The 26298-nt window shown below is 35.1% G+C and overlaps 1 protein-coding gene across 3 annotated transcripts in view; it reads left to right on the top strand.

Annotated features, from left to right (window-relative positions):
* Cntn5 (contactin 5) overlaps nt 1-26298 on the top strand; it is a 1203203-nt gene that overhangs the window by 721951 nt on the left and 454954 nt on the right. For all 3 annotated transcript variants that reach the window (XM_045146290.1, XM_045146292.1, XM_045146289.1), the window contains 3 exons: nt 4629-4850; nt 16875-16998; nt 17129-17304. In XM_045146290.1, coding sequence (XP_045002225.1) covers nt 4629-4850; nt 16875-16998; nt 17129-17304 — 522 coding nt within the window. The remainder of the gene's footprint in view (nt 1-4628; nt 4851-16874; nt 16999-17128; nt 17305-26298) is intronic.

The following is a 26298-nucleotide window of genomic DNA, read 5'->3' as shown; positions in this document are numbered from 1 at the left end:
GAAAGGTGTTTTCTGGAGAAATAGACCCTAAGCATTTACTATGACACAGTATAGGATTCAAGGAACAGAGAAAGAAGGGGCTGGTCTTTAAAAGATGTGTGAATGAGAAGAGCAGTGAGAAGACAGAGTGTGTGGGTGTACATGCAGGTGAGGAGAGCATACAGAGAGCTGCTCCTTCTATTTTCTCCATCAGCAATGCCACAAGGACATAAGGGTAAAGTGCAAGGATGAGATGTTGATTATCTTAGAAGGCAAAAGGACCAAAGATTAAGGAGATATGGAAATGTTACCTTGCAGATTGATTACAAGGTCCATTTGAGATGAATTTTTATTAAATGAGAGGTATATGAATGATTTTGAGTTCTTTACATAAAGACAACATTAGACTTAAAGTTCTAGAAAGCAATTTAGTGTGACAGTTTGGTTGTATGCACATTGAGTGGAGTAATTTGTGGACTATGGGCTCTTAGAAGGAATTGGAGAAATAAAATGATGCATGATAGTGGCAGGCATTAAGTTAGTAGGTTGCAGGTTTCAAGAAAATTGCAAGCTTAGACAGAAAATGATGGGATGATAAGACAAATAGAATTGCAAATTCTTGAATTTCAGCATATGAAGGAGAGACAGCTGTGTCTCAACTTGAACAGGCTTGATAGATTTGTCTCTTAAAGTAGATTAAGCAGAGACCTATGATAGAAGTTTCACTCTCTGAGGCATGCCAGTATATCTATCTTATAGCCCTGGGGATCCCTAGAAATGGAACTGAAGAGCAGCAAAACTGGAGATGTGAGAAAATGGCTAGACAGAAGAGAAGGTATCAGAGAAGGAGAATTTTTTTTAAAACACTCTAGGAAGAAAAGCTGTGTGAGACAGATGGGAGCTACCAGCTAGGTCCTAAAGCCTGAATAACAGGTGAAGCACAAATGATACAGAGGTCCCCTACTCTCTGCAGATCTTATACAGCCTTCTTGGCTCAGTTTGGACATCTTAAACACTGCAGAGGGCAGGAAGCGCTCATGGTCTGGGAGTCTGTCCTTGTATCCTGGATGTATGTGTGCATCCTTCTGACCCTTGACTAACTCCTTGTCTGTACTCAAGGCTCTACTCTTTTGACAGTGCCAACTGCCTTACTTGTCTTCCTTGCTTTCCAGGTTCTATGATCTTTTCATTTCCCCTTCAGTGGTAATGCTCTATCAAACTCCATTTTAAATACACTGTTTTTTTTATTACATATTTCCTTAAGAAGCTGATTCATTCTTATAGTTCCAATAACTATCTACTTGGTTACCATCTAATAATCCATTGTGAGCTTTCATCTTCCTCATATGGACAGTTTGTAAATGACATGTATACCCTGCATCCTGCTTAAACCTTCCACATGCCCCAAACTGTATTCATAAGTTTTTTTTTTTTTTCTAGCAGAAGACTTTCTTTCCTTCCTACCTCATTGCCTTCCTCTGTCTATCACTCCCTTTCTTCTTTCCTATCTGTAAGTTTCACAGAGCCTGTCTACTTTGTTCATTTGTTTCCAATCCAATAAATTGATAATATATTATTGACATATATATTATCATCTTCCAATCTATCAGTAATCATCTTGATTTTATTTCCATCTACATTATCATCTCTGAACCCTTGACTAATATTTGGCTGTGTTATACCATTAGGTCCTTGCATAGTCTTTCTTCATATTGAAGTCACTTTTATAACACTTGATTAAAAGTATGTGAATATTTGCCTTTCATCACCACTGGACTATAACCTCTTGAAGGCTGGAGTCATATCTTATTCAACTTTGTGTCCCAGTTTTCTGTATACGCTTACTGAATGAATGCATGAATGGATTGTCTGATTTCTAGTAACAGCTTTGGATTCATGTTAATTGATCAAAAGGGAGTCACTCCTATAACAGATGAAATAGATTACATAAAACAAATAAAGCCCCTGTGTGGAACGCACAGTCCAATTACAGTTTGGCTAATCTTTCTTTATATAAGGGGCAAGGCCAAATTGTGTACCTATTGGACAGTGGATTCTGGGGATAGGACTCCAGTCCTCATGCTTCCTCATCCTGCAAGGCAAGCAGTTTATTAACCAAATAGTCTCTAGGCTGTGGTCTATTTTGGAGGTACCATCATGACCAGATTGATATGGGAAAGTGTAGAAAGAGGTGTAACAAAAAACTGAAAATGTCATATTGAAAAGCTAAATGAGTAGCTAAATAAATAAAATGATTTTTTCTAGTTTTCTATTTATTAGATCTAACTTTTAGAACTCTAGGGCAGGAAAGATGGCTCTGTGGACAAAGGCACTTCCTTGAGAAGCCTACTGACCTGGGTTCAATTCTCCAGGCACTCATATTAGCATGACACACAAAAAAATAGAGAATGTGTTTGGTATTCATTTGCAGTGTCAAGTGGTACTTGCACACAACACACACACACACACACACACACACACACACACACACATACACACACACACCAACCCCCACACCACATGTAAATGAATAAATATATAAACAAACTATTTTTACAAGAACTCTAGCTATATTCTTGTGTTTTACAGGTAACTGTAGCCTGGGATGTTTAATTTCTTTTCTTTTTCTTTTTGATTTTATAAACAAGTGGGGCAACCAGTTCAGATATGGAGAAGTAGCTGCAGTAGGGAACGTATAGGTTCAAAATCCAGGACAAGTATCTGTAAGGAGAACTCACTGTGTGTCATTGCCTTATACTTCTAGGTGCTAGAAAAATGCATTTAATTCCAGGTTTAAAAGGAGATTTTATGTTGTCCCATAATCTAGTCTCATATAGTTTGCCCAGGAGAAGTTAGCTCTTTCTCAGTTAAAATCGATCCGCTTTTGCCAGACTTGTGAATGAATGGCAAGGACAGAAGAACACAGATCTAACAATTGATGAGTTGGGAGATAGAACATGCTCACTTTAAGTATGGGGACACATATATAAATATGCTTTTCTTGAGTTTCATAGAAATAATATTTATAATTTCACAGTACCAAAACGTTAAACTTAATTTGATATTTTAACACCTAACATGTTATTTTCAAATCATAGCAGTACTCTTTGCATTCCAAAATATCTTTATGAAGCTATATCATGATTTCAGGTAATTTTAATGAAGAGAAAACTTACTGACAAAACCAAAATGTTTATCTTACATTGATTTAGCAGGCATTAAAGTTAAATATATAATCTGAACAAAAGAGTCTAATTATGAAAAATATTCCAAAATTAGCAAATTATTTGGCTCACATGATACTGGCCATAGTAATAACTGGGGAGAAGACTCAGAGGTTAAAGGCACATGCTTGATATTGGACATAGAAACAATCCAATTGTCAGTTGTTTTTAAGAATATAATTATTAATTTTAATATTTGCAAATTAAGTGAAATAGCATAAGAAAATTCTTATTAACTAATAGAAATGAGTTTCACTATATTATTCCCATTTGATAATAAATTATATAAGTCATATAATACCTATATTCATATATGGCCCATAGTTAATTTGTCTGTTTTTCTATAATTTGAGGCATTAGTTTGAGTCTAGACAGATTTATACCTTACAATTGAAACTTTCACTACAACCTGATGTATATGAGGGAATGAAGATCCTATCGCCTTTATCTATATAACTATCAACAAAGCATAAATGAATGTTTTCTCATTTTAGTATTAAAAATTAATGTGAAATGGATATTCTAATATTAAGGCATACTGAAAAAGTTAATTCCCAAATCTTCCTCACAAAGAAAAGCTAAGGGCTGGAGAGATGGCTTAGCGGTTAAGCACTAGCCTGAGAAGCCTAAGGACCCCAGTTCAAGGCTCAGTTCCCCAGGACCCACGTTAGCCAGATGCACAAGGGGGGCACACGCGTCTAAAGTTCGTTTGCAGTGGCTGGAGGCCCTGGCCCGCCCATTCTCTGTCTTCCTCTATCTACCTCTTTCTCTCTCTGTCTGTCACTCTCAAATAAATAAATAAAAATATTTTTTAAAATATTTAAAAAAAGAAAAGTTAAGGCATGTGCCTTTGGATTTCCTCCCCTCCCTTCCTAACTTCCCTTTTGTCCCTTTGTTCTTTCCTTTGCTCTCTTTTTGCCACCATCCTTTCACTCTTCTCTTTCTTTTATACTTTTGTTTTTCTCCTTGTGCTCCATATCTTTTTGAATTATTCATTTCTTTCTTCTTCCTTTTTTTTTTTTTTTTTTGTTGTTGTTGTTTTGCAGTAGGGTCTCACTTCTGGCCCAGGCTGACCTGGAACTCACTATGGAGTCTCAGGGTGGCCTCGAACTCACAATGATCCACCTACCTCTGCCTCCTGAGTGCTGGGATTAAAGGCATGTGCCACCACGCCTGGCTAAATTATTCATTTCTTAAAGAAGCCCAATATTATTACCACTACCACATCAACCTTTGTCATTTGCATATAATGTTCATAAACACAACTGTTAACACTTTTTTTCCATTTTCATTTTTTCATTGAAGTTTGAATCCAGTTGAAGTTCCAAGGGAAAGATTACAAAAATGTCTTCAGAAGAAACAACTTTCATAGAAAAAGAAAATAAGACACACATAATTAACTTTTCCTTATTCCTGTTTTTATAGAATCTTCTGAAGTTATTGCTAACCTCCCAACTTCATATGCTGCTTTACTCCGAATTAAGAAGAGTCCATCCTCATCTGTTTTTGGTTCAAAGACCAGACCTCGGTACAGCAGTCCTTCCTTGGGTACAATGAGTGTTTCTTCACCCAGCTGGCGAGGCGCATCTCAGCATCATCACTTTCCCATCAACCTTTATCATTCCTCAGATGCCTTCAAACAAGATGGTAAGTGTCAAGGAAAAAATTCAGAAAATGAAGTATCAAGGAAAGACTTCACTCTAAACTGTTATGATAGAGACCAAGACTGAATCATAGGAGAGACTGGAGTTAATTCTGCCTTAAGGAGAGTTTTTAGAAGAAAGGTGATCTGAGGGAAGTTGAGTGAGATTTAAAGAAACTGGGGTCAGTGTGATTAAAGCACCTGTGGTTATGGGTTTCTGTATGTAGAAGTGGTGCCCCTAAACTTTTCTCAGAGATGAGAAGATACACCCTCCTTTTCTTGATGAACTGCATTTCAGCTCCTTGGTCAGTAATACAGATTTTTTTGTGTAAAAGTTAAATTATAAGAGACTATGAGATTATTCACATCTAGACGGAATGCAGAATGAATTTATAATAGCAAAATTTTAGAGGAAAATATTCTAAGGGAGAAGGAAGAAAACTGTGGCCAGAAGAAAAGCTTATAAAGTTGAGGAAGTGTTAAGACTCTCTTGGTTTTATGTTTATCCTGTGTTCTAAATTCATACATCAGATAAGTATATTATTACTATTAGCATTCTTAGTGGAAGATAAGAAGTGATCCAAACATCTGCACTGATATTAGTAAGCTTAGGGATTATATTTCAGTTTTCTAAAAGTACAGATTGTAAAATATTTTATACATGCTCCCAAATTTCACATCATTGAGCATACTAGCAAAACAAAATAAAGTTAATTAGCAAAATGGTTCTGCATGTGATTATTACCACTGTGCCTGTTCTTCTAAAATACTTTGTCTAATTCAGGTTCCCCAAGAAATATGTGGCATGGATATTGTTTTCCACAGAAATAAAAACTCAGAGGTAGATAAGTATCATTCAATGTCACCAGTTAATACGTGGTATAAACAATTTTCATTTGCATCTTTAGTGAGTTTTCAGAGTAGTATTGGACAACTTATTATACTCACAGATGAAAAACTGGAAATTCAAAGACATTAATAATAATAATTAAATTATTAAATTAAATAATTAAATAATATTAATAATAATAATTAAATGTCAAAGATTCAAGGGTCAACTTAGTTTGTAATAAAATGCACATGCAAAATTACTGCTCATAATTATATAAATCATCACCATGTTGAGTACCCATCCTACAATGTTGACACTTAAGTTTTATTTGTGCAGTATTTTTGGACCCAAAATATATCTTAATTTTCAATATACTTAACCATGAATTTGAAAATCCCTTTAACATTGCATCTAATTTCATGCACATTTCGGCAGAGATGTTTAAGGATTTGTGTACTTTGGGAATTATTATTTTATGGGATGATCTAGAATATATTGAGTATTTATAAGTGTGGCCTACTCTTTTTTTTTTTTAATTTTTTATTTATTTATTTGAGAGCGACAGACACAGAGAGAAAGACAGATAGAGGGAGAGAGAGAGAATGGGCGCGCCAGGGCTTCCAGCCTCTGCAAACGAACTCCAGACGCGTGCGACCCCTTGTGCATCTGGCTAACGTGGGACCTGGGGAACCAAGCCTCAAACCGGGGTCCGTAGGCTTCACAGGCAAGCGCTTAACCGCTAAGCCATCTCTCCAGCCCAGTGTGGCCTACTCTTATCTGATATAATATCCTACTAGGTATTCTTCATCTTATTTGTTTTATTTTCACAAATAGAAGTTAAGTTATTGCACAATGGTGAATAAAATATAGCTAGTATGAGTTAAAATAGACTTGGGAAAGGGGGAGCCAGGGATGAGCCTAGTTTTAAAAAATCTATCATAAATGCCTATATTTATCATAGAAAAACTTCTTTCCTGCTGTGATCTGGTCCTATGTTAGATAATCACCATGGAAAAAATGTGTGGTAACTTACATATTTCATGTTATTCATACTTAAAATAGAACACTTAATACTGTTTCTGACAGTAAGAACAAACATATTTATATAGTTCTTATTATCCCCTTATTGTTTCATATAATGTCCAATGACTTAAGCATTATTTTTGCTATGAAATACACTTTCATTATTTCATTTTATACAGATAAAATTCAAACAAAAATATCAAAGAAGTAATTCTCTATAATTGCTCTCCAAGGTCTTAAATATTTACATCACTATTGGAATTTGTTGTAATATAGATCTCCTTTCAAAGATCAGTTTGGGGCTCTATCACCTCATATAAAGCTACTGTATGACATTCATACTTACATACAGGTTATCATAATCATACATATCCAGGTCAACTGTAACACAAGACAATAAAAAATGTTCATTGCAATAAATGCCATTATTAACAATAGAAGGCCTCAGATGCCTACAGTGAAAATTAATATGGTTAAAGTGGATGCATTATACCTTTCTGAAACAAAATGGGTATACTTGGAAATATAATAGTGATTTTAAAAGGTCATTGACAAACTGTTATATCTAGTATTTTCATTTATGGAAATTATAAAGCATGACAGAGAAGCAAGTATAATGCTTACCTTTGAGAAAAGAGTGAAAATGAGAACAAAGAAGAAGGTCCAAGAGAGAAATTTAGGTGAGAGTGAACTTAGTGATAATTTATGTCTTTTAATCAATGTTCTAAAGATTGAAGAAATGGTTTAGTCTGAGCTGCACACGCAATGAGGACCTGAGATATAAAACCCCAGTTGTGTGGATGTGCAGCTGTAAACACAAACTGGAGAGGTGAACACAAGCAGCTCCCTAGGGCCTACTGAGTACCTAGTTTAAACCAGTTGTTGATGTCCAGGTTCACCAAGAGAGCCCCTTCTCAAACAATAAGATGTGCACCAATGAAGAAAACACACTATGTTTACCTCTGTCCTCCACAACACATGCGCACAAATACACACACAGTACAAGCATGCAAGCAAACACACATTCATGCACCCATATCCATCTGAGCCAACATACATATATCCTCCTACAAATTAGCCTATATGCATATGAACACACAGGCACACATGCATGCAACACACACACACACAACACACACACACACACAAGATCTGGAACAAATAATACAATACCTGTAGTAGGGAAAAATCTCCCAACTGCCTCATAATTATGTCCACCTCCTGGTATTTGGTTTAATCCCTCCTACAGCTATAAACTTACTTCTAGAGAGTTGATTGTGGTGAAAGTAAAGGCTTTTGGCTTCCAACTTTGGGTTATACAGGAGACATTGGCTTCTGTCTAGCTGGCTTCCTTTTGCTCTGTACCTTCCCACACTGACAGAAGTCAGTGAATGCTGAAAGCTGTCCAAAAGAGAAGATCACTGAGAATGCCTCTGGCCAATAGCCTATGAATAATTGAGATATACAGTTCAAACACCCAGGAACTCAGTCCTGCCAATTCTCACTCAGCAGGGCTCCTGGTGGATCCATACCTGTTTGAATCTTGGAATGAGACTGTTGGTACATCTTGAAAAAGTCTCCGATTCAAAGCATCTCATTAAATCACAACCAGTTTCTTGACCCATGAAGACCGATGAATAACCACAACACTTTCTTTCATTTAGTGGGCATCACCATACCATACGCTTACATTTTCCTCTGAGGATTCTCCACACAACTTCATATACCGCTAAAGTTTTCTCATGCATTTCATCTATTCTACTTTTTCCCTGTTATTCCATGATCACTCCTATGTCTGGGTAATTTTTTTTTTTAGGCAAACAATCCCTGTTCAGTAACATTTATTTCTTTGGGACTTAATTAGGCATTCTTTTATGTTCTTCTTAATATTCTGTGCTAGGACTACTCTTTGGTTCTATTTCTTACATTAACAGATGTTGGTGAGTAATAAAAGCAAATACTGCAAGTAGAAGAGATAAAATTTTGATTTTCCTACTATTTTACTTAATGTCTCTATTAGAAGTGTTATAATTTATTGGTTCTATTAGAAATTTAGAAATGTTTGAAATATGCAGAAAATTACATGAATTTTGTGCCAATGTATTAGATTAAATTTTAAAATTGTGTCTAATTCACTTTATGACATCTTTACATAATAATTGAGTTGAGATCCTCTGAAAATCAAAATCTTATCCCTTTCAGTCTTATACAGATAATAGAAGTTGTCACTAACTGAATGCATTGTGCATGTGTCTCTGTCTCTATTAAACATGAACTAAGCTTCTGTATCAGGTACCCTTTGTAATCATCCCTGACTTATGTTTTTTGGACCAACATTGCACCAACATCCAATTCCTCTGCCATGATATCAGCAATTCTAAGTTCATTTCCCAGAAAGCATGCTATTGCCTGACTGTATACCTCAGTTATCTACCCATTTTTCTGTGATAGATACCTATATCAATCATATGGTATATCTACTAGATTCCAGGCAGAACTTAGATTCACATGATGGTTTTTCTTGTCTGTTAATTCCTTTCATCTCATTTTTTCTTTTCTTTTCTACTTTGTCTTAAAAGTTTTTTGAAGGCAGGGCCTCACTCTAGCCCAGGCTGACCTGAAGTTTAATATGTAGTCTCAGTGTGGCCCTGAACTCATGGCCATCCCCCTACTTCCAGCTCTTGAGTGCTGAAATTAAAGACATGTGGCACTTTGCCTAGCTTGTCTGTTAATTCCATTATTTCTTGCTCATATATCTTACCTCATAATGTGTGGTAAATAATAGATAAAACTTGTTTTTATATAACCAGTGCTGAGGATAGAAAAACTAAAACAGAAATCAGAAAAGGGTTGATTTAGATTAGCCTACATCTACCATATTCTCTTCTTTCTACAAGGGAACTTTAGTTCTCAATATCTTCTTTTAAATATGTCTTGTCCTCTAAACTTACTTCTCTTTATTCTTTTGGATTTTACACATCACATACATGTTCTTTTCATGATACTATAACTTTTTCTTTTAAGAGTTTTCATTAATGTATTTAAATAAGAAATCTTCCGGGTTGTAAAATTGTTTGGTAATTTTATGCTTTAAAACATGATATGCCTTACATAATTAATTTCCATGTACTAATTTTACAATTTGGAATACATGATTAATCTTAATATTTAATAATATTTTATATACATGTGATATTCATGTTTATATATGTATATATGTGTGTATATACACACACACACACATATATATATATACATGTATATATACATATATATATACACACTGTGTGAGCACATATGAGTGTATGCATGTGAAGGCCAGAATTCAATGTTAGTGTTTGCCTCAGTTGATTTCCACCTTCTTTTCATTGATAGAGGGTCTTCCACTGATCCTAGAAGTCATCAATTTGGCTAGAGTAATTAGCCAGCAAGTTCTTGGGATCACCCTGCATCTGCCTCCCTGAGGCTGGGATTAAAAGCATATATCTGCTGTTCCTTGATGGTGAGCTTGGATCCAAACTCAGGCTCTCATGTTTGTGTGGCAAGCCTTTTACTAACTGAGACATCTCAGTCCCTTCCCATCTTATTAGCTGTAGTCATTTTTATCATAGTCCTCTCATATTTATTTTGTTATTGAAGCATATCCATAATAATGAGAATATAAGAGTGTTATGCTAGTCTTAATATGTTTGAAAATATCTTTATTTTGCCTTTATTTTATTTTTTTTTATCTTTTTGAGGTAGGGTTTCACTCTAGCTCAGGCTGACTTGGAATTCACTATGAAGTCTCAGGGTGGCATAGAACTCATGGTGATCCTCCAACCTCGGCCGCCCAAGTGCTTGAATTAAAGGCATGTGTAACCACACCAGGCCCCCTGCATTCAGTTTTTAAAGGGGGCATAAATGTACACAGTATACACACATTTTATTATACTTATCCTGGAAATACTTCTTGTTAAGGAGTTGAGAATTATTTCTAATTTAACAGAAAGCCTCTAGTAAGGCAGTGGGAAATTTTTTATTAGAAATTGTCTAAAGGATGCCTGAACATCCAAACTTAATATAATAACAATAAAATCACTCTAATGATGGGAGGAAGTAAAAATGTCAGTAGGATATTATCATATTTGTAAGATGAAAAATATAATTATCTGAAGGAAAGAAGAAGCAACAGAAGTAATAAGACTATAATAGGTCTCTCTTGTACTTGTTATATATAAGTTGATTTGGTCACAGATGTTTCTGTGTTGGTTCTCTGTGAGATTTAATCAAGGTATTCCTCTCATAACTGTATTAGACATGATAGAGTTGTGTTTCCTTTAGATTACACTACTGACATGCTTATTAAGTCACCTCATTATAAGTGATCAGACCATAAGTTAGAGGTAATAAGCAGGTAGAAAGTTGAGGCTTGGCATTAGACATAATATTTGGGGGGAAATGATTACATAATTAACTGTTTAGGTGGAGATTTACATCTGGAAGACAGATTTAGAATCTAAGGAACACATTAAATGCAGGTCATTTTCCAGGAAAACAATAAAAACATGATGATCCTACATTAAGGAAAAAAAATGCTTCCCTAGAAAACCATGCTTTGGGGTCTCCAGTGACTTGTTATTTAAAAGATCTTGGCAAGAATAAGGGCAGTAGCTGGGGCACTTATCAGTAAATGGCATAGATTATAGACGGAATGCAAAGAGACCAGGCAGTAACTGGACCCACACGTAACTGTTGCCCCATAGGAAAACAATATGTGAGTAATCTCACCCAAAAGACAGTTCACACACTGTAATGCTCAGTCTTCCTTCAGGAAACACCCATGGGAGAATAATGTCCTCACCAGTCTGATCTTAGGCAGTCTTTATTGCTCTCATCCAGTGATTCACAGGACATGTGGGGCATCCTCCTCAGAAATGCTTCAGAAATTTGTCTAAATAGTTTTGGCCATTTCATTGTCAACATTGGGCACCAGGAATGTTAAATGGCCTATTAGTGGAATTCATAGAACTATTGAATCTCATATCAGACATTATAATGAGTGATTTATTTTTTAGTAATTATCTGAGGAAAGAATCTAACTGGTAATGTAGTAAGACAAAGTATCTCTAAATATAATGGATATGTAAATGAAAAAGTGTCTAAATTAGAACAAGATTATTCTTACTTTTGTTCAGAGCTTTTCTAAGAGTTTGTATCTGCCTAAAAGTCATGTTGTTCTCTGGGTGTGGTGGCACATGCCTTTAATCCCAGCATTTTGGAGGCATATGTAGGAGGATCACTGTGAGTGTGAGGCCACCTTGAAACTACTAGTGAATTCCAAGTCAGCCTGGGCTACAGTGAGACCCTACCTCAAAACAAAACAACAAAAGTATGTTGCCATAGCTGGTCATAGTGGCACATGCCTATAATCCCAGTACTCACGAGGCAGAGGTAGGAAGATCTCTGTGAGTTTGAGACTACATTGTGAATTTCAGGTCAGCTTGAGGTAGGGGAACACCCTACCTTGAAAACTCAAAAAACAAAGACAAACAACAACAACAACAAAACGTCATGTTGCCACCTACTATGATGGTTGAGTCATCAGTACCACAGAATTGGACCAGTATTTTTGAAGTTAGTGTATAATGTATATCTGGAATATATATATATACACACATATATATATATATCTCCAACTCTGATTACCTGTTTTTGTCTGTTATAGTAATCATTCCTGAGAATTTACATATTGAATTATTTTTCTTTTATTAGTTTTAAAACTATTTTCCATTTAATTAGACCAGAATCTTCATGAACTTCTTTTAAGTATAATAAAGTTAGTGTATAGAGTACATGTTCTGAGAATTTGAAGACAACTGAAGGAATCTATAGCCTACGTTCCTAAACTCTATGTTGAGACAAAAATGGATATGCTATTACTGAAGCTCCAAGTTAACAAAAAGGAGAAAGATAAATATACTTACAAGCAGGATGATTCCAATTCACATGTTTATTGTATCTTCAACTTATGTTACTCTGATTGCCTTTGACCTAGGCATTGCTTTCTTACTGAGCTGTGACCATGTGACTAAATTGTATGATCACACACCACCTCTCATTGTGATAGAAAGCTACCCAGAGTACATAAGAAGTTTCCCTTCTGATATGTCTACCTACCATATTTAAGGTACCTGAGGATCTGCTATCCTCTACCCAGATGTTTGGGCCCTAGTTTGTTATATACCATACAAAAGGCAATATTAGAACATTCAAGAACCCAAAGTGGTGCAGAAATAGAGGCTGACAATTGAAGAACATGCCAATGGAGGATTGGAAAACATTGTTAATTAATGTCATAGGGCTCATAACTGTACGTTCAAGGCCCACCTGAGACTAATTCCAGGTCAGCCTGGACTAGAGCAAGATCCTGCCTTGGAAAAATTCATAAATAATAAATAATGCTATGAATTTTTCTGGAGAGAGATTCCTGACCCTGAAAATGTGTTAAAAGAAGGAAGAAATGAGGGGCTTTGATTTTATTGTGGTTGACAAGGAAAGTTTGGGTATTTTTTGTTTGTTTGTTTTTCCCTAAAACTTACACCTGCATTTTATCAACCAATGTCAAGGGAAAGAGAAAGAGTTCCTGGCTTATCAGCTTTCCTAGAGCTGAGGCAAACACTTTTTAGGCTTGAAAGTCATCAGAAGCCAAAGGAAAAATGAAGTCTTTCATGTGCTAGATAAGCACTGTACCACGGAGCAACAACTCCAGGCCTGATGTCATCTCCTAATCTACTTCATCTATAGTATATGTCAATCATAGAAAAATACAAAGCAAGAACCACAGCATCTACATGAATAAAAAGTATTCTTCACCACATAAACTGCAATATAACACACATTGGCTTTGCACTGAGGACTTTGTATTTAAAATAGGAAAATTATAAATAATATAATATTATAAATAATAATATAATAAGTATAGATGAATAGTGTGATCTATGTGTTAGAACTAAAAAAAGTGAAAAAATAATATGGTGGTTAGAAGGAAGTAGAAATCAAGGTGTGAATCTCATCACACAACAGAGACACAGCAGATAGCTTCTTTCTTTTTTATTAGTTTTAACTTAGCATACAAAATGATAGGTTTATATTGCAATTACCTTCAGTTGCTTGCACAAAGCACCTGATCATAAGCAGCTTGTGGTAGGGCAGCTGTTTATTACTGCTTACTGATTTGAGATGAAGCTTAATGAAAGCAGAGGAGAGGACGTCATGAGCCAAGGATGGACATAGCCTCTTGGCCAACATCAGATGAACATCAGGAAAGAAGTGTGCCAAACACTGGCAAAAGAGACCTGGCTATAACAACCATAAGCCTGCCCCCACTGACACACAGGAGCTTATGAGGGACACCTAATTCAAACCACCACATTCCATGTCTAATCTTCATAAACTGATGATTGTACATAGTGTAAATGTAATGCATTCACTACAACATTAAAACCTGCATAGTTTTGTTTTTCAATCTTAGTACTGTTCAAACATCCCCATAGGCCTAGGGCTTTTAATTTAACTGTAAAAACAAAAGAACATAATGACTCAGGATAAACATTGGGAATAGCAAGGAAAGACTGAACTAATACAAGATCTAAAGCAAACCAGCATACATTAAATCATGTAGCTCCAAGTCCAATATCTCTGACAAGTGTCAAAGTCTCTGGAGTTTCAATTCTGTCCCTTCAGCTGGGCTGCTCACTGCCAAGGGAACATTCTATCCTGAGATAGCAGCTTTCCTTGGTGACCACTTCCTTCTCTTTCATTCTCTCATGTCCCCATGTTAGCTTCATGAGCCCCCCACACAAACTCATACACATACATATTTATATTTGTATATATATATATAAATTTGTATAACATGTATATGCAAATTAAAATCTATATTCCATATATGAAACCAAATGTGATATTTATCTTCCTGAGTTCCTGAGTCTAGCTTATTTTGCTTAACATGATTTCTGATTCCATCTGTTTTCTTATAAATACCATGACTCTCATTTTTAAAGCTGAATAAAATTGTACTGTGTACATGCACAACATATCCTTATCTATTTATGTTGATGGTCACCTATACTGTTTACCTTTCTCAGGTAATGTGAATAGCAAAGTAATAAATAAATGGATCATTGCTCAATACAGACCTCCCCTTGAACTTTTCATAGACAAGAGCCATTGTTACCTAGCAGTTTGGCAATGAAAAAAATGATAAGGAAATTATATAATTTTTTCCATGAGAAGTTAACATTATCTATGATGAAATGAGCTTGTTGTACAAATGTTTCCAAGGCTTCTACTTGGCTCAAAGTATATTCAGATTCCTTTGATAAAATAATCTTTGATTTGCTATCAGATAGCTTACCTCCAGGTTCCATCAAGCTGGAGAAGAATAAAATGTAAGAAGATGACTTTAAATAGTGTCCCAAGATGTTCAGTAGACAAGAATCACTATCACAGGATAATGAATCAAGGAATTTATGTTGGTTTTTTTTTTTTTTTTTTTAGTTTTTATTGGGAAATTTAATACATGAAGACACTGTAATTTGGTAGCATTTCTGTCAAGTCCTCTATTATTCCCTATTCCCTGGCCCCATTCTATGGGAGATCCTCTTTTAAGGTAGTCCTCCCTCTGTTTTGTTTCCTAGTACCTGTAGTTGTAAAAAAATCATGGTGTATAGTTTTAAAAACTAAGTTCTTTAGAAAAGAGAACTAACATTGATTTTCTGCACTGAAGACAGGGAAAATATTGATAGAGTTTTTCACACCTACATGTAGGAAATGATAACAGAAATGGAACTGTGAGAGGGAAGGCAAGATCCAAAGGATAAGGTGGAGGAGCTGGAGTGGAAGGAATTTAGTTTAGGGAGAGGAAGGGTACCACAACATAGAAAGAAAGTGTGAGGATGGAGAAATTCAGCAGGGCAAAAATAAATAAAAACTCTCTCTCTCTCTCTCTCTCTCTCTCTCTCTCTGTGTGTGTGTGTGTGTGTGTGTGTGTGTGTGTGTGTGTATTCCCAAATTGGGGAAAACGGGAAAGGGAGAAAGGACCAGATAAAATATTTGATATTTTAAATGCTTTTATTTTAAATAAAATTTTATCTCCCATTTCTTTCTGTTGACATTTGGGCTCATTATCAGCTCATTATCAGACTCAGATGGTAGTCTGAATGGGTCTGCCTTTTAGGAAGTAGAATTTTATGGTAACATTGCCTTTTGGGTTTAGATTTGTGTTTCCCACCCTTCCCTTGCCCTCCCTGCCTTTTTAATGGAATACCTATTAATTTCATGAGAGTGTACATATTTGCATTACCTCACTTCTTTATACCTCAACCTCACCAGCTCACACACTGTGTCAGTGGACCCGTGAGGTATACACAGAATGAAATGGACATAGTGGTACATTCCTGTAATCTGAGCCATGGGGCAGCTAAGAGAGGAGGGTAATGAGTTTGAGGCTAGCATGAGCTGCATAGTGAGATCCATAGCTCAAAAAGTCAAAACAGGAGAAATTTCAGCAAAAGCATAAATATCACCATTTTCGTATCTAGAGTTCCAAGTAACACAATATTAATTTGGAGCTTTTTTATATTATCTTCAGCATTCTAAGAGTTTTGCAAAGTTATCTTTAAACTGTTTCAAATATAGATATCCTTAGGTCTGCTGAGGATATTAAGTGTGATTTGTATCAAAATAAACATAATTTTGAGGGGACTGTTTTTTATCATATGTACATTTAAAATGATTTTAGTCATGAATTTTATTTAGTTTTATACAGTTTAAATATTTTATTTGTATTTATTTATTTGAGAGAGAAAAAAAATAGTTACGCCAGGGCCTCCAGCTGCTGCAAACTCCAGATGCATATGCCACCTTGCACATGTCGTTTACATGGGTCCTGGGGAAATGGAACCTTGGTCCTTCGGCTTTGTGAGTAAGCACCTTAACTGCTAAGCCATCTCTCCAGCCCAGTTTTCTACAGTTTAATAAAAGCAATGTCATTTCTCATTTATACTTTCTTTGGGAAATTTGCCCACTAATAAAAAAAAGAATATGAATTTATAACACATATTTAAATAATACGAAAATAAAAGGCCTTGTTGCTTTGAATTTTAAAATGCATTTGTTTTGGTCCTTTCAGAAAGTGTGGACTATGGGCCAGTGTTTGTCCAAGAACCAGATGATATCATATTTCCAACTGATTCTGAAGAAAAGAAGGTAGCACTCAATTGTGAAGTTCGTGGAAACCCAGCTCCCACTTACAGGTAGAATATCACTCTGAATAAATTTTTTAAGGCTTTTCAAAATTCCCATCAGTTAGGTTATGACATTCCCAGGTAATATCATAATCTCTCAGGTAATTTTTTGCATATTTCTCTTCTGATTTTTCCTAAGATGGCTTCGGAATGGAACAAAAATAGACTTGGAAAGTGATTATCGCTACAGTTTGATCGATGGCACCTTCATTATAAGCAATCCAACTGAAGTGAAGGATTTGGGTCATTATCAGTGTCTAGCAACCAACACTTTTGGAAGTGTTCTGAGTAGAGAAGCCACACTGCAATTTGCCTGTGAGTAAAGAATGATTTTGCTACCAGCATATATTGTATATGTATACATTTAAATGCACATTCAAAGCTTAAGACTTTATATTTTAAAATAGTTTTAAGCCAGGTGTGGGGGTGCACACCTTTAATCCCAGCACTTGGGAGGCAGAGGTGGGAGGATCTCCATGAGTTCAAGGCCACCCTGAGACTACAGAGTTAATTGCAGGTCAGCCTGGACCAGAGTGAGACCCTACCTCGAACCCCCCCCCAAAAAAAATTAATAAATAAATAAAATTTTAAGCCCCAATAAGAATGAAAACTAGGCAAGCAATACATTCCTTTCAGGGATATTTAAAGTAACTCTAAATACAGGCTACCTTAAAAATAGATTTTATGACCATTACTGGAGGTTAAAGCCCTATTCATTAAAAATAGGTTTAGAATATCTGATCAGCCTTTATTCTTGTATTGCATGTTATGGTCACTGGTTTTGCTAGGTTCTTCAAAATGGGCAATAGTGTATTCTAAATATTCTGCCTTTAGTTATGGGGCTAAAGAAATGCCTAGGAAATAACATCAGTTCAGATTCTACTATAAATCGCAGGCATCCTAATTCCGGAAGAATATTACAAAAACATAAACATCCATGCAGCATGTGCCCACATCTTGGTCAACGGCAGCATATATATAGGTAGAGCTCTTGCATGAATGTGCTGTGTAGAATGGTTGCAGCTGTCTTATTTGTGTAATGATACATTTTTGATATTCAGTGAAAAAGTGACCTGTATTGTGTACTGTAAAGTGAGACCTTATTTTGTACATTCCAGAACATAAAATGTTACCTGAAATAAATCATGTATCTATGTCACTGAAAGTATTGATTTTTTTAAAGTCTTAAATATTTGTTTTTTTCCCCCCCTATCAAAATGGAAAAGAATTACAGCAAATCAAATACAGGCTTCCAAGAGGGGAAAAAAAAAAAAAATTAAGATCTTAGTATTATTCAGTTGCAAGTAATCCTATTTTAATTTAAATTGCTGAGGATCACAATAAGTAAAAATAGAAAGGAAGGCCAGAAATTTATTAATATGTCATTTTTTACCTATTTTCATCTAACTTTAATTTTCTTATTATTGAAACTTTTCATAATTATACATAATAAGCCATGATAGTCCCCCCAAATTTCTCTTTCACAACTCCACATTTCATCTTATTCCCTCCCCCTCTCAATCAGTCTCTATTTTATTTTGACATTATCATATTTCCTCCTATTATACTGTACCAGATTACATTCCCACTAACAGTGTAGGAGGGTTCCTGGTTTTATACATCGTTCCCAGCATTATTGTCATTTGTTTTCTTGATGGTAGCCATTCACACAGAAGAGAGATGGAATCTCATAGTAGTTTTAGTTTCCACTTCCCTGATGGCTAAGGATATAGAACACTTTTCTAGATGTTTATATGTCATCTGTATTTCTTCTTTTGAGAACTGTCTATTTAATTCTATAGCCTACTTTTTAATTGGGTTGTTTAATTCCTTATGATTTAATTTTTTGAGATTTTTGTATATCCTGGATATTAATCTTCTGTCAGATGTAGAGCTGGCAAAGGTTTCCTCCCATTCTATAGGTTACCTTGTTGCTCTATTTACAGTTTCTTTTACTTTATAAATGTTTTTTTTAATTTCATGAGGTCCCACTGGTTTATTAGTGGTTTTATTTCTTTAGCCACTGGGATTCTATTGAGAAAGCTGTTGCTTATAACATGTTGAAGAGTTTCTCCTACTTTTTCAGCCAGCAGTTTCAGATTTTTGGGTCTGATATTCAGGTCTTTGATCCCTTTGGACTTAATTCTTTTGCATGGAGAAAGGTAAGAATCTATTTTCATCCTTCTACATATAGATGCCCAGTTTTTCCAGCATCATTTGTTGAAGAGACTGTCTCTTCTTCAGCAAGTATTCTTGGCATTTTTTTGTCGAAGATCAGGAAGCTGTAGTTGCCCGGACATATATCTGGGTGCTCTATTCTGTTCCATTGATCAACTAGTCTGTTGTTATGCCAGTACCATGCTGTTTTTGTTACTATGACTCTGTAATATAGGCTAATACCAGGAATAGTGATACCACTGGCTTAATTTTTGTTTCTTAAAATTGTTTTGGATATTCAAGGGTTTTCTTTTTGGTGGGTAGGGGACTTCCAAGTGAATTTTAGGAATTTTTTTTTCTATTTCTATGAAGAATGTCATTGGAATTTTGATTAGAGTTATATTAAATGTGTAGATTGCTTTTGGTTAGAGTGACATTTTCACAATATTAATTCTTCCAATCCAAGAACATGGGATGTCTTTCCATTTCCTAGTATCTTCTGCAATTTCTGTCTTGAGTATTTTAAAGTTTTCACTGTAGAGATCCTTTTCTTCCTTGGTTAGCTTTATTCAAAGGTACACTATCTATTGATTGATTGATAGATTGATTCAATTGTTAATGGGAGTGATTCTGTAATTTTATCTTCAGCCTGTTTGTTGTTAATATATAGAAGTGTTAGTAATTTCTATATGTTTATTTTGTATCCTGTTATGTTCCTAAAAGTGTTTATCAGCCCTAACAGTTTCCTGGTGGAGCCTTTAGGATCCTTTATGTATAGGATCAAGTAATCTGTAAATAATGATAGTTTGATCTCTTCTTTTTCAATTTGTATCCCTTTTATATGTGTCTCTTGCTTTATTGCTATAATGTCATATTAAATAAAAATGGGGAAAGAGGACACCCTTCTCTTATTCCTGATTTTAGTGGAAAAGCTTCAAGTTTTTCTTCATTTAGTATTATCTTGGCGATAGGTTTGTCATAAATACCCTTTATTATATTGAGATATGTTCCTTCTATTTCAAGGTTCTGTAGGACATTTATTGTGAAGGAATGTTGGATTTTGTCAAATGCCCTTTCTATATCTATTGTGTTTTTGGTTTTTTAAATTATATTTTTAAATTTATTAAAGAGAGAGAGAGAGAGACAGAGAGGGAGGGAGAGAATGGCTATGGGAGAGCCTCCAGCAACTGCACTGAACCTGGGTCCTTTGGCTTTGGAGGCAAGCACCTTAACTGCTAACCCACCACTCTGGCCCTTGTTTTTGCTTTTTAAAGTAGAGTCTTGCTCTAGCATAGGCTGACCTAGAATTCACTAAGTAGTTTCAGGCTAGGCTCAAACTCACAGAGATCCTCCTACCTCCACATCCTGAGTACTGAGATTATAGGTATGTACCACAGCAAGCTCTACTATCATTTTTTAATTAACCTGGAATCCAGATTCTCTGTTATTTAAGTATGAAAACAATGAGAAAGTGAATTGTTAATAATGAATTCAGTTGGGAGAGTCCTGAGCTAGGATCTAGAAAAAAGTCTCAATACTATGTTGTAAGTAAATTTGTCTAAGGATTTCAGATAGGTACATTTCCAAATTCATAAGAAAATAGAAGCCTAAATATATTCCTTTCATTTTGGATAATCATATTCTGTAAATCAAACAACCTCAACCATCCAGGATACACAGTAACAAAATAGCTTACTAAACTGAAGAAACTGACACTTTTTTTCCCTCCTCTATTCAATAGACTAATTTTTTTCTAGACAGATATCTGAAACACAGAAAACTGATATGTAAGTACTAATTATGCCTTACTTTTTGATGTACATAAACTGCCAAGTTTTTATTGTTGTTGTTGTTGTCTTTGTTTTTTGAGGTAGGGTTTCACTCTAGCCCAGGCTGACCTGGAATTCACTAAGGAGTCTCAGGGTGGCCTTGAACTCATGGCGATCCTCCTACCTCTGCCTCCCGAGTGCTGGGATTAAAGGCATGTGCCACCACTCCCTGCAAATGCCAGTTTTTTATAACATCATATACCAAGTGAATATCAAGTTGTATGTCAACTCAACTTCTTTCCTTTACAATTTGGAGTAGAAGTATATTTACTTGAAGATCCTAGCTCCATGCGGTTATACCTTCTTAGGCTTCCTACAGTGACCATTGATATCTATTAAATGCCTACCTGCACCTAGAGTAAATGTTCTGAATCCAGTACTTCCAGGTCAATGGCTGGGCAGGGCAAGTCCATTCCTTTGTACAGCACAACTCTGTGCCTCACCTCATCAGCATCAATAGCTGCTTGTCTCAACATCCATGTTGTGCAAATACAAATGTATGCTTCCATAGCCTGTTTGCACTTTGTCTCTTTCTCCTTTCTAATTCTACTATACTTGTGTCAGGCTATCAGGTAAATCACAGAACAACCTAAAAGGCCTAAGTACATACTTACCTACAGAGACAAGGAGAATTCTGCCTTGAACTTGCTCTAATTCCTAGATAAAATTGAGAATTATATTAACCAAGTAAATACATTAGGTCTACATTTACCTTTTTTCCAAGTGATATTTGGAGAAACTGCAAGTATAGTATATAGATTTTAAAAGAAGAAGATGTAGTGAACTTGCTTTGTCTTACAGCTTGCTAAGGCATTCTGGGTATTAAAATAGATTGGAGATTAAAGAGAGAAAATTAAGGAGAAAAGTCTGTTCATTAATGAAACACTATTTCAAAACAAATATACTTATTAAATTTAGATGAATATTAAAACAGCCACATTTTAACAAGTTTTTTTTTTTTTAAATTTTGAAGTATAATGCATCAGTATGTAAAAGATATTATGGCTTTATACTAAATACATGAAAATATTAAACTAACACCAAAGCTTTTATAGATAAACTTCATTTTATATTGAAGCATATTTTAATGTGGTACTATATAGTAATTTTATTAGATAAGTTTTTTACATTAATATATTTTTATTTTTTTTAATTATTATTTTTTAAATTTAATTTATTAGTTTTCTTTTCAGTAAATACAGGCAGTTTGGTACCATTGTTTAGGCTCATCTGTGATCTACACCCTCCCATTGGACCCTCCTTGTTGATGTAAATGGGTCGTGCATTGTGGAGTTAGCCCACAGTTATTGGTATGATAAATGTCTCTGCAAATCATGACCCAACATGTGACTCTGACATTCTTTCCGCCCCCTCTTCCACAAAATTTCCCTGAGCCATGTTGGGTTCATTTTTGGTCTGCTTCAGTGCTGAGGTGTTGGGGGCCTCTGAGGCTCTGGCTCTCTGATTTGGTAAGAGTTGATATTTCTCTGCGTTGGTCTCCTTCCCCTTTGTGCTGGTATCCGGTTCACAGGAAAACATTACCCTTGCTTGTTTCGCCAGGTGTCCTTAGTTTCAGTTGTGCCCCTTTTGAGGTATGTTGGGGCAGCTCTCTTCTTAGGATCTGCATCTATCTGGAAAAGAGAAGCAGATTCTCCAACGGAGAGTAAGTTAGCACCCGGGAAATTGAGATAACACTTACTTTTTTGATAGACAGTATGATAGGTGTAGGCCCTCTTATACCCCGTGATTGATGGTAGCTTGCTATTGTAGAGTGGGCTTATGTTTGGGTATGGTTCTGACTTGTTTCCCAGCTCTAGCTATGGGTCTAGTACCATTGAGTGGATCAGTTAGCCAAATCAAGAGCAATTTGTTCCTCACCATGGCTGTGTACCACTATTTCACTTGTGTGCATCACATCAGGTTATTTGTTGCTAATTAGGTTAAACAATGTGTTGCTTGGACAGATCTTGGTCATTTCCCCCAGTCGCCTATATAGCACCTTCTGGCACTAGACAGGCTGACTGTCTGGGGACTGACTCTCTCCTGGCTTCCAGCCATGTCATTCCATTTTAAAAGTAAGCTGCATATGGAGTCTTCAGCAATAGGGTTTTACCACTAGCCTTTGGTGGGTCATCAAGTACTCTGACAGAAGTCTGTCATTGTTTTGGGAAACCTTGTAGGTTTCTCTGATCAAAAGCTCATTGTAGATGGTAGGCCCAAGCTGGAAGTGGGGGTTACAGGTCAGTGTCCACTAAGAAATTGAGGAAGAACATAACTAATATACAAGAGTTAGAGAGGAGAGAGAGAGGGGAGAGGGAGAGAGGGAGAGAGGGAAGATGTAAGAGATTTAGGTCAGTCTTGATCCTACACTCTCCAGTGTCTTGTGGTTCAGGTGTTTCCTGTAAGGGTCTAGTGAAGGTTCAGCCATTTGGTCTGTCTTTTAGGAAGTAGAATTTTATGGTACCATTGCCGTTTGGGTCCAGATTACTGTTTTCCACCCTTCGATGCCCTCCCCACCCTCCCATCCATCCTATTGTCTAGTCCATGAGGTGCTTGCTGGGTATGTAAGGTATCTTGGGTAGATTCAGGTTAGGTGTTGTAGATGAGTGAGAACATGTGTCGATTTTTTTTCCTGTGATTGGGTAAGTTCGCTGAGAATGATCTGTTCCAGGTTCAACCATTTTTCCTCAAAATTCTTTATGTGATTTTTTCTTACTGCTGTATAGAATTCCATTGTGTAGATATACCACATTTTTGTTATCCATTCTTCTAATGATGGACATCTGGGTTGATTCCAGCTTTTAGCTATTGCGAATTGAACCGCTACAAACATGGTTGAGCAAATCTCTCTGGCTTTTGGTTTGAACGTTTTAGGGTAGATGCCCAGTACGGGTATAACTGGGTCTGTTGGTATTTCTATAGTCAGCTTTTTCAGGAGTCTCCATATTGCTTTCCAAAGTGGTTGTATCATCCTGCATTCCCACCAACAGTGAATGAGTGTCCCTGCTTCTCCACATCCTCGCCAGCATTTATTTTCATTTGATTTTTTGATGTTGGCTATCCTTATTGGGGTAAGGTGGAATCTCATAGTTGTTTTAATTTGCATTTCTCTGATGATTAGGGATGATGAACATTTTCTTAAGTGTGTGTTTGCCATTTTTATCTCTTCCTCTGTGAATTGCCTGTTCAACTCTGTGCCCCATTTTGTGAGTGGGGTATTTGTCTTCTTATTGTTTAGACTTTTGAGTTCTTTGTAAATTCTAGAGATAAGGTCTCTATCAGTTGGATAACCTGCAAATATTTTCTCCCATTCTATGGGTATTCTATTGGCTTTGTTTATAATATGCTTGTCTGTAAAGAAACTCTTCAGCTTCATATGATCCCATTGGTTGAGTGACTGTTTAAGAACTTGAGCCACTGGGGTTTTGTTCAGGAAGTCTTTTTCCATTCCTATATCATGGAAAGTACTTCCTAAATTTTCTTCCAGTAGTATTCGAGTTTCTGGTCTTATGTTGAGGTCTTTGATCCATTTGAATTTGAGTGTAGTGCATGGTGAAATGTGTGGATATTTTATATTTTGGAGTAACTTTATCTGAAATATGTGCTTTTCTACACTATATTAGTGCTACCCAAATTGGCTAAGGAAAAGACAATAGCCAAAATCAAAGAAGTCTCCTGACCACTGGAGCTTTATTGGTTTTCACATGTGAAATGTGTTTAATAGACTCTTTTTCTTTCATAATTGAATTTTCTCTTTGCTCAGTATGGTTCTACATCCTCAGGTTTTCATAGGCTTTTATTTCTTGGAATATGGCATTTTTAATTAAAATTCTAAGAAATTAAAATTTACTGGATAATGTTGAACAAATAGGTATTGGATATTTTTAAATTATATTTCCAGAAAGAATGACTAACTTATATTTTAAAATAGATTTATATAATTAAGGAATCAAGTTATCTATACACTAACAATACAATATTTATTAAAATGTCATAAAATTTAGGTATATTCTATGAGTTATCCATCTTTCTTTGATGTGAAAATTACATATACAAACATATATATATAGGTATATATGTATATATATATATGTTTGTATATATATGTATATATATATATATACACACACATATATATGTATGTATATATATATGAAATGTAGATATGACATAAATATAATTTTAAGTGATTTAACATTCTATGAATTAGACTTTTATCTCTTCCTCTCTCATTTTCACAACCAAGTATATATTCAGCTCTAGGTTCCACAGGTGAATATGAGACTGCATAAAATAAGTATTTTTAGTAAGAAGGATAACATTCATTTTAAGTAAGAATAGTGAAAAAGTTTTCTAAAAACCATGTTTAAGATCTCTCTCATACATTAATATTTTATGTTTATGATTGCTTATTTCAGTATCAGACTATTTTTGGTTATTTTAAATATATTAAATCATTTTCTCCTCATAACCTACACATGGGTTATATCATACAATGTGAAACTTTTTATAAATGATATTTCTAATTTATCCCTTACTTATCAGCTATTCCTTATTGAAATATAATTTTTTTTATCTGTTTCAATGCATATCCAATTTGAGTTTTAGTTGCTCTTGCAAACTGTAATTGTTTTAAAATGTTTAGCATCCTTATGTACTTGCTTTTAAACTATGACTTTATTATAAATGTTAAGATTTATATGAGGTAAAAAAAACAATATTAGTAAGGATGAGTACTAACCATGTTCTACATTTCTGCTCATTGTTCAAATTTAATGAATTATTTATTTAATGCTTCTCAAAGAAGTTTAATAAATATCAAGTCTCTCTGGATCAGAAAACCGGGTTTACAATAATCCTGTAATATAAGTAGGTTTACCATAATTTCTCTTTTGATAAAATTTTGTCATGATAATATCCTTTATTTCACATATGGTTTATATTTAAGATGCAGAAAACCAAATTTTCTATGTGAATTTGGGATTGGACTGAAAGAATTGTGTTGACTATTAAAAGTTGATTTATTCATCCCAGAACTTTAATTTTGAAGACACAGGTGATGAGGAGGTAACGCTTATCATCATAAAACTTGACAATGTCACAAATATGGGTATATCTAATATTTGGGGACTTAAACAAAGTAAAAGCAAACAATTTCATTGAAATTTTGTTTGTATCCACTTACTAATCATCATATACATAAGTCCACAAGAGCAAATATGTATTTGTGTAATAATTATTTGTTAACATGTTGGATTTCTACATTTTACATAGATTAGTGTTAGTTATTTGACTTGATGAATAATACTTATGTTTAATAAGT

The sequence above is a fragment of the Jaculus jaculus genome, chromosome 3 (assembly GCF_020740685.1).
Source record: "Jaculus jaculus isolate mJacJac1 chromosome 3, mJacJac1.mat.Y.cur, whole genome shotgun sequence".
Taxonomy (NCBI): domain Eukaryota; kingdom Metazoa; phylum Chordata; class Mammalia; order Rodentia; family Dipodidae; genus Jaculus; species Jaculus jaculus.
This window is presented reverse-complemented; position numbering and strand designations above follow the sequence as displayed.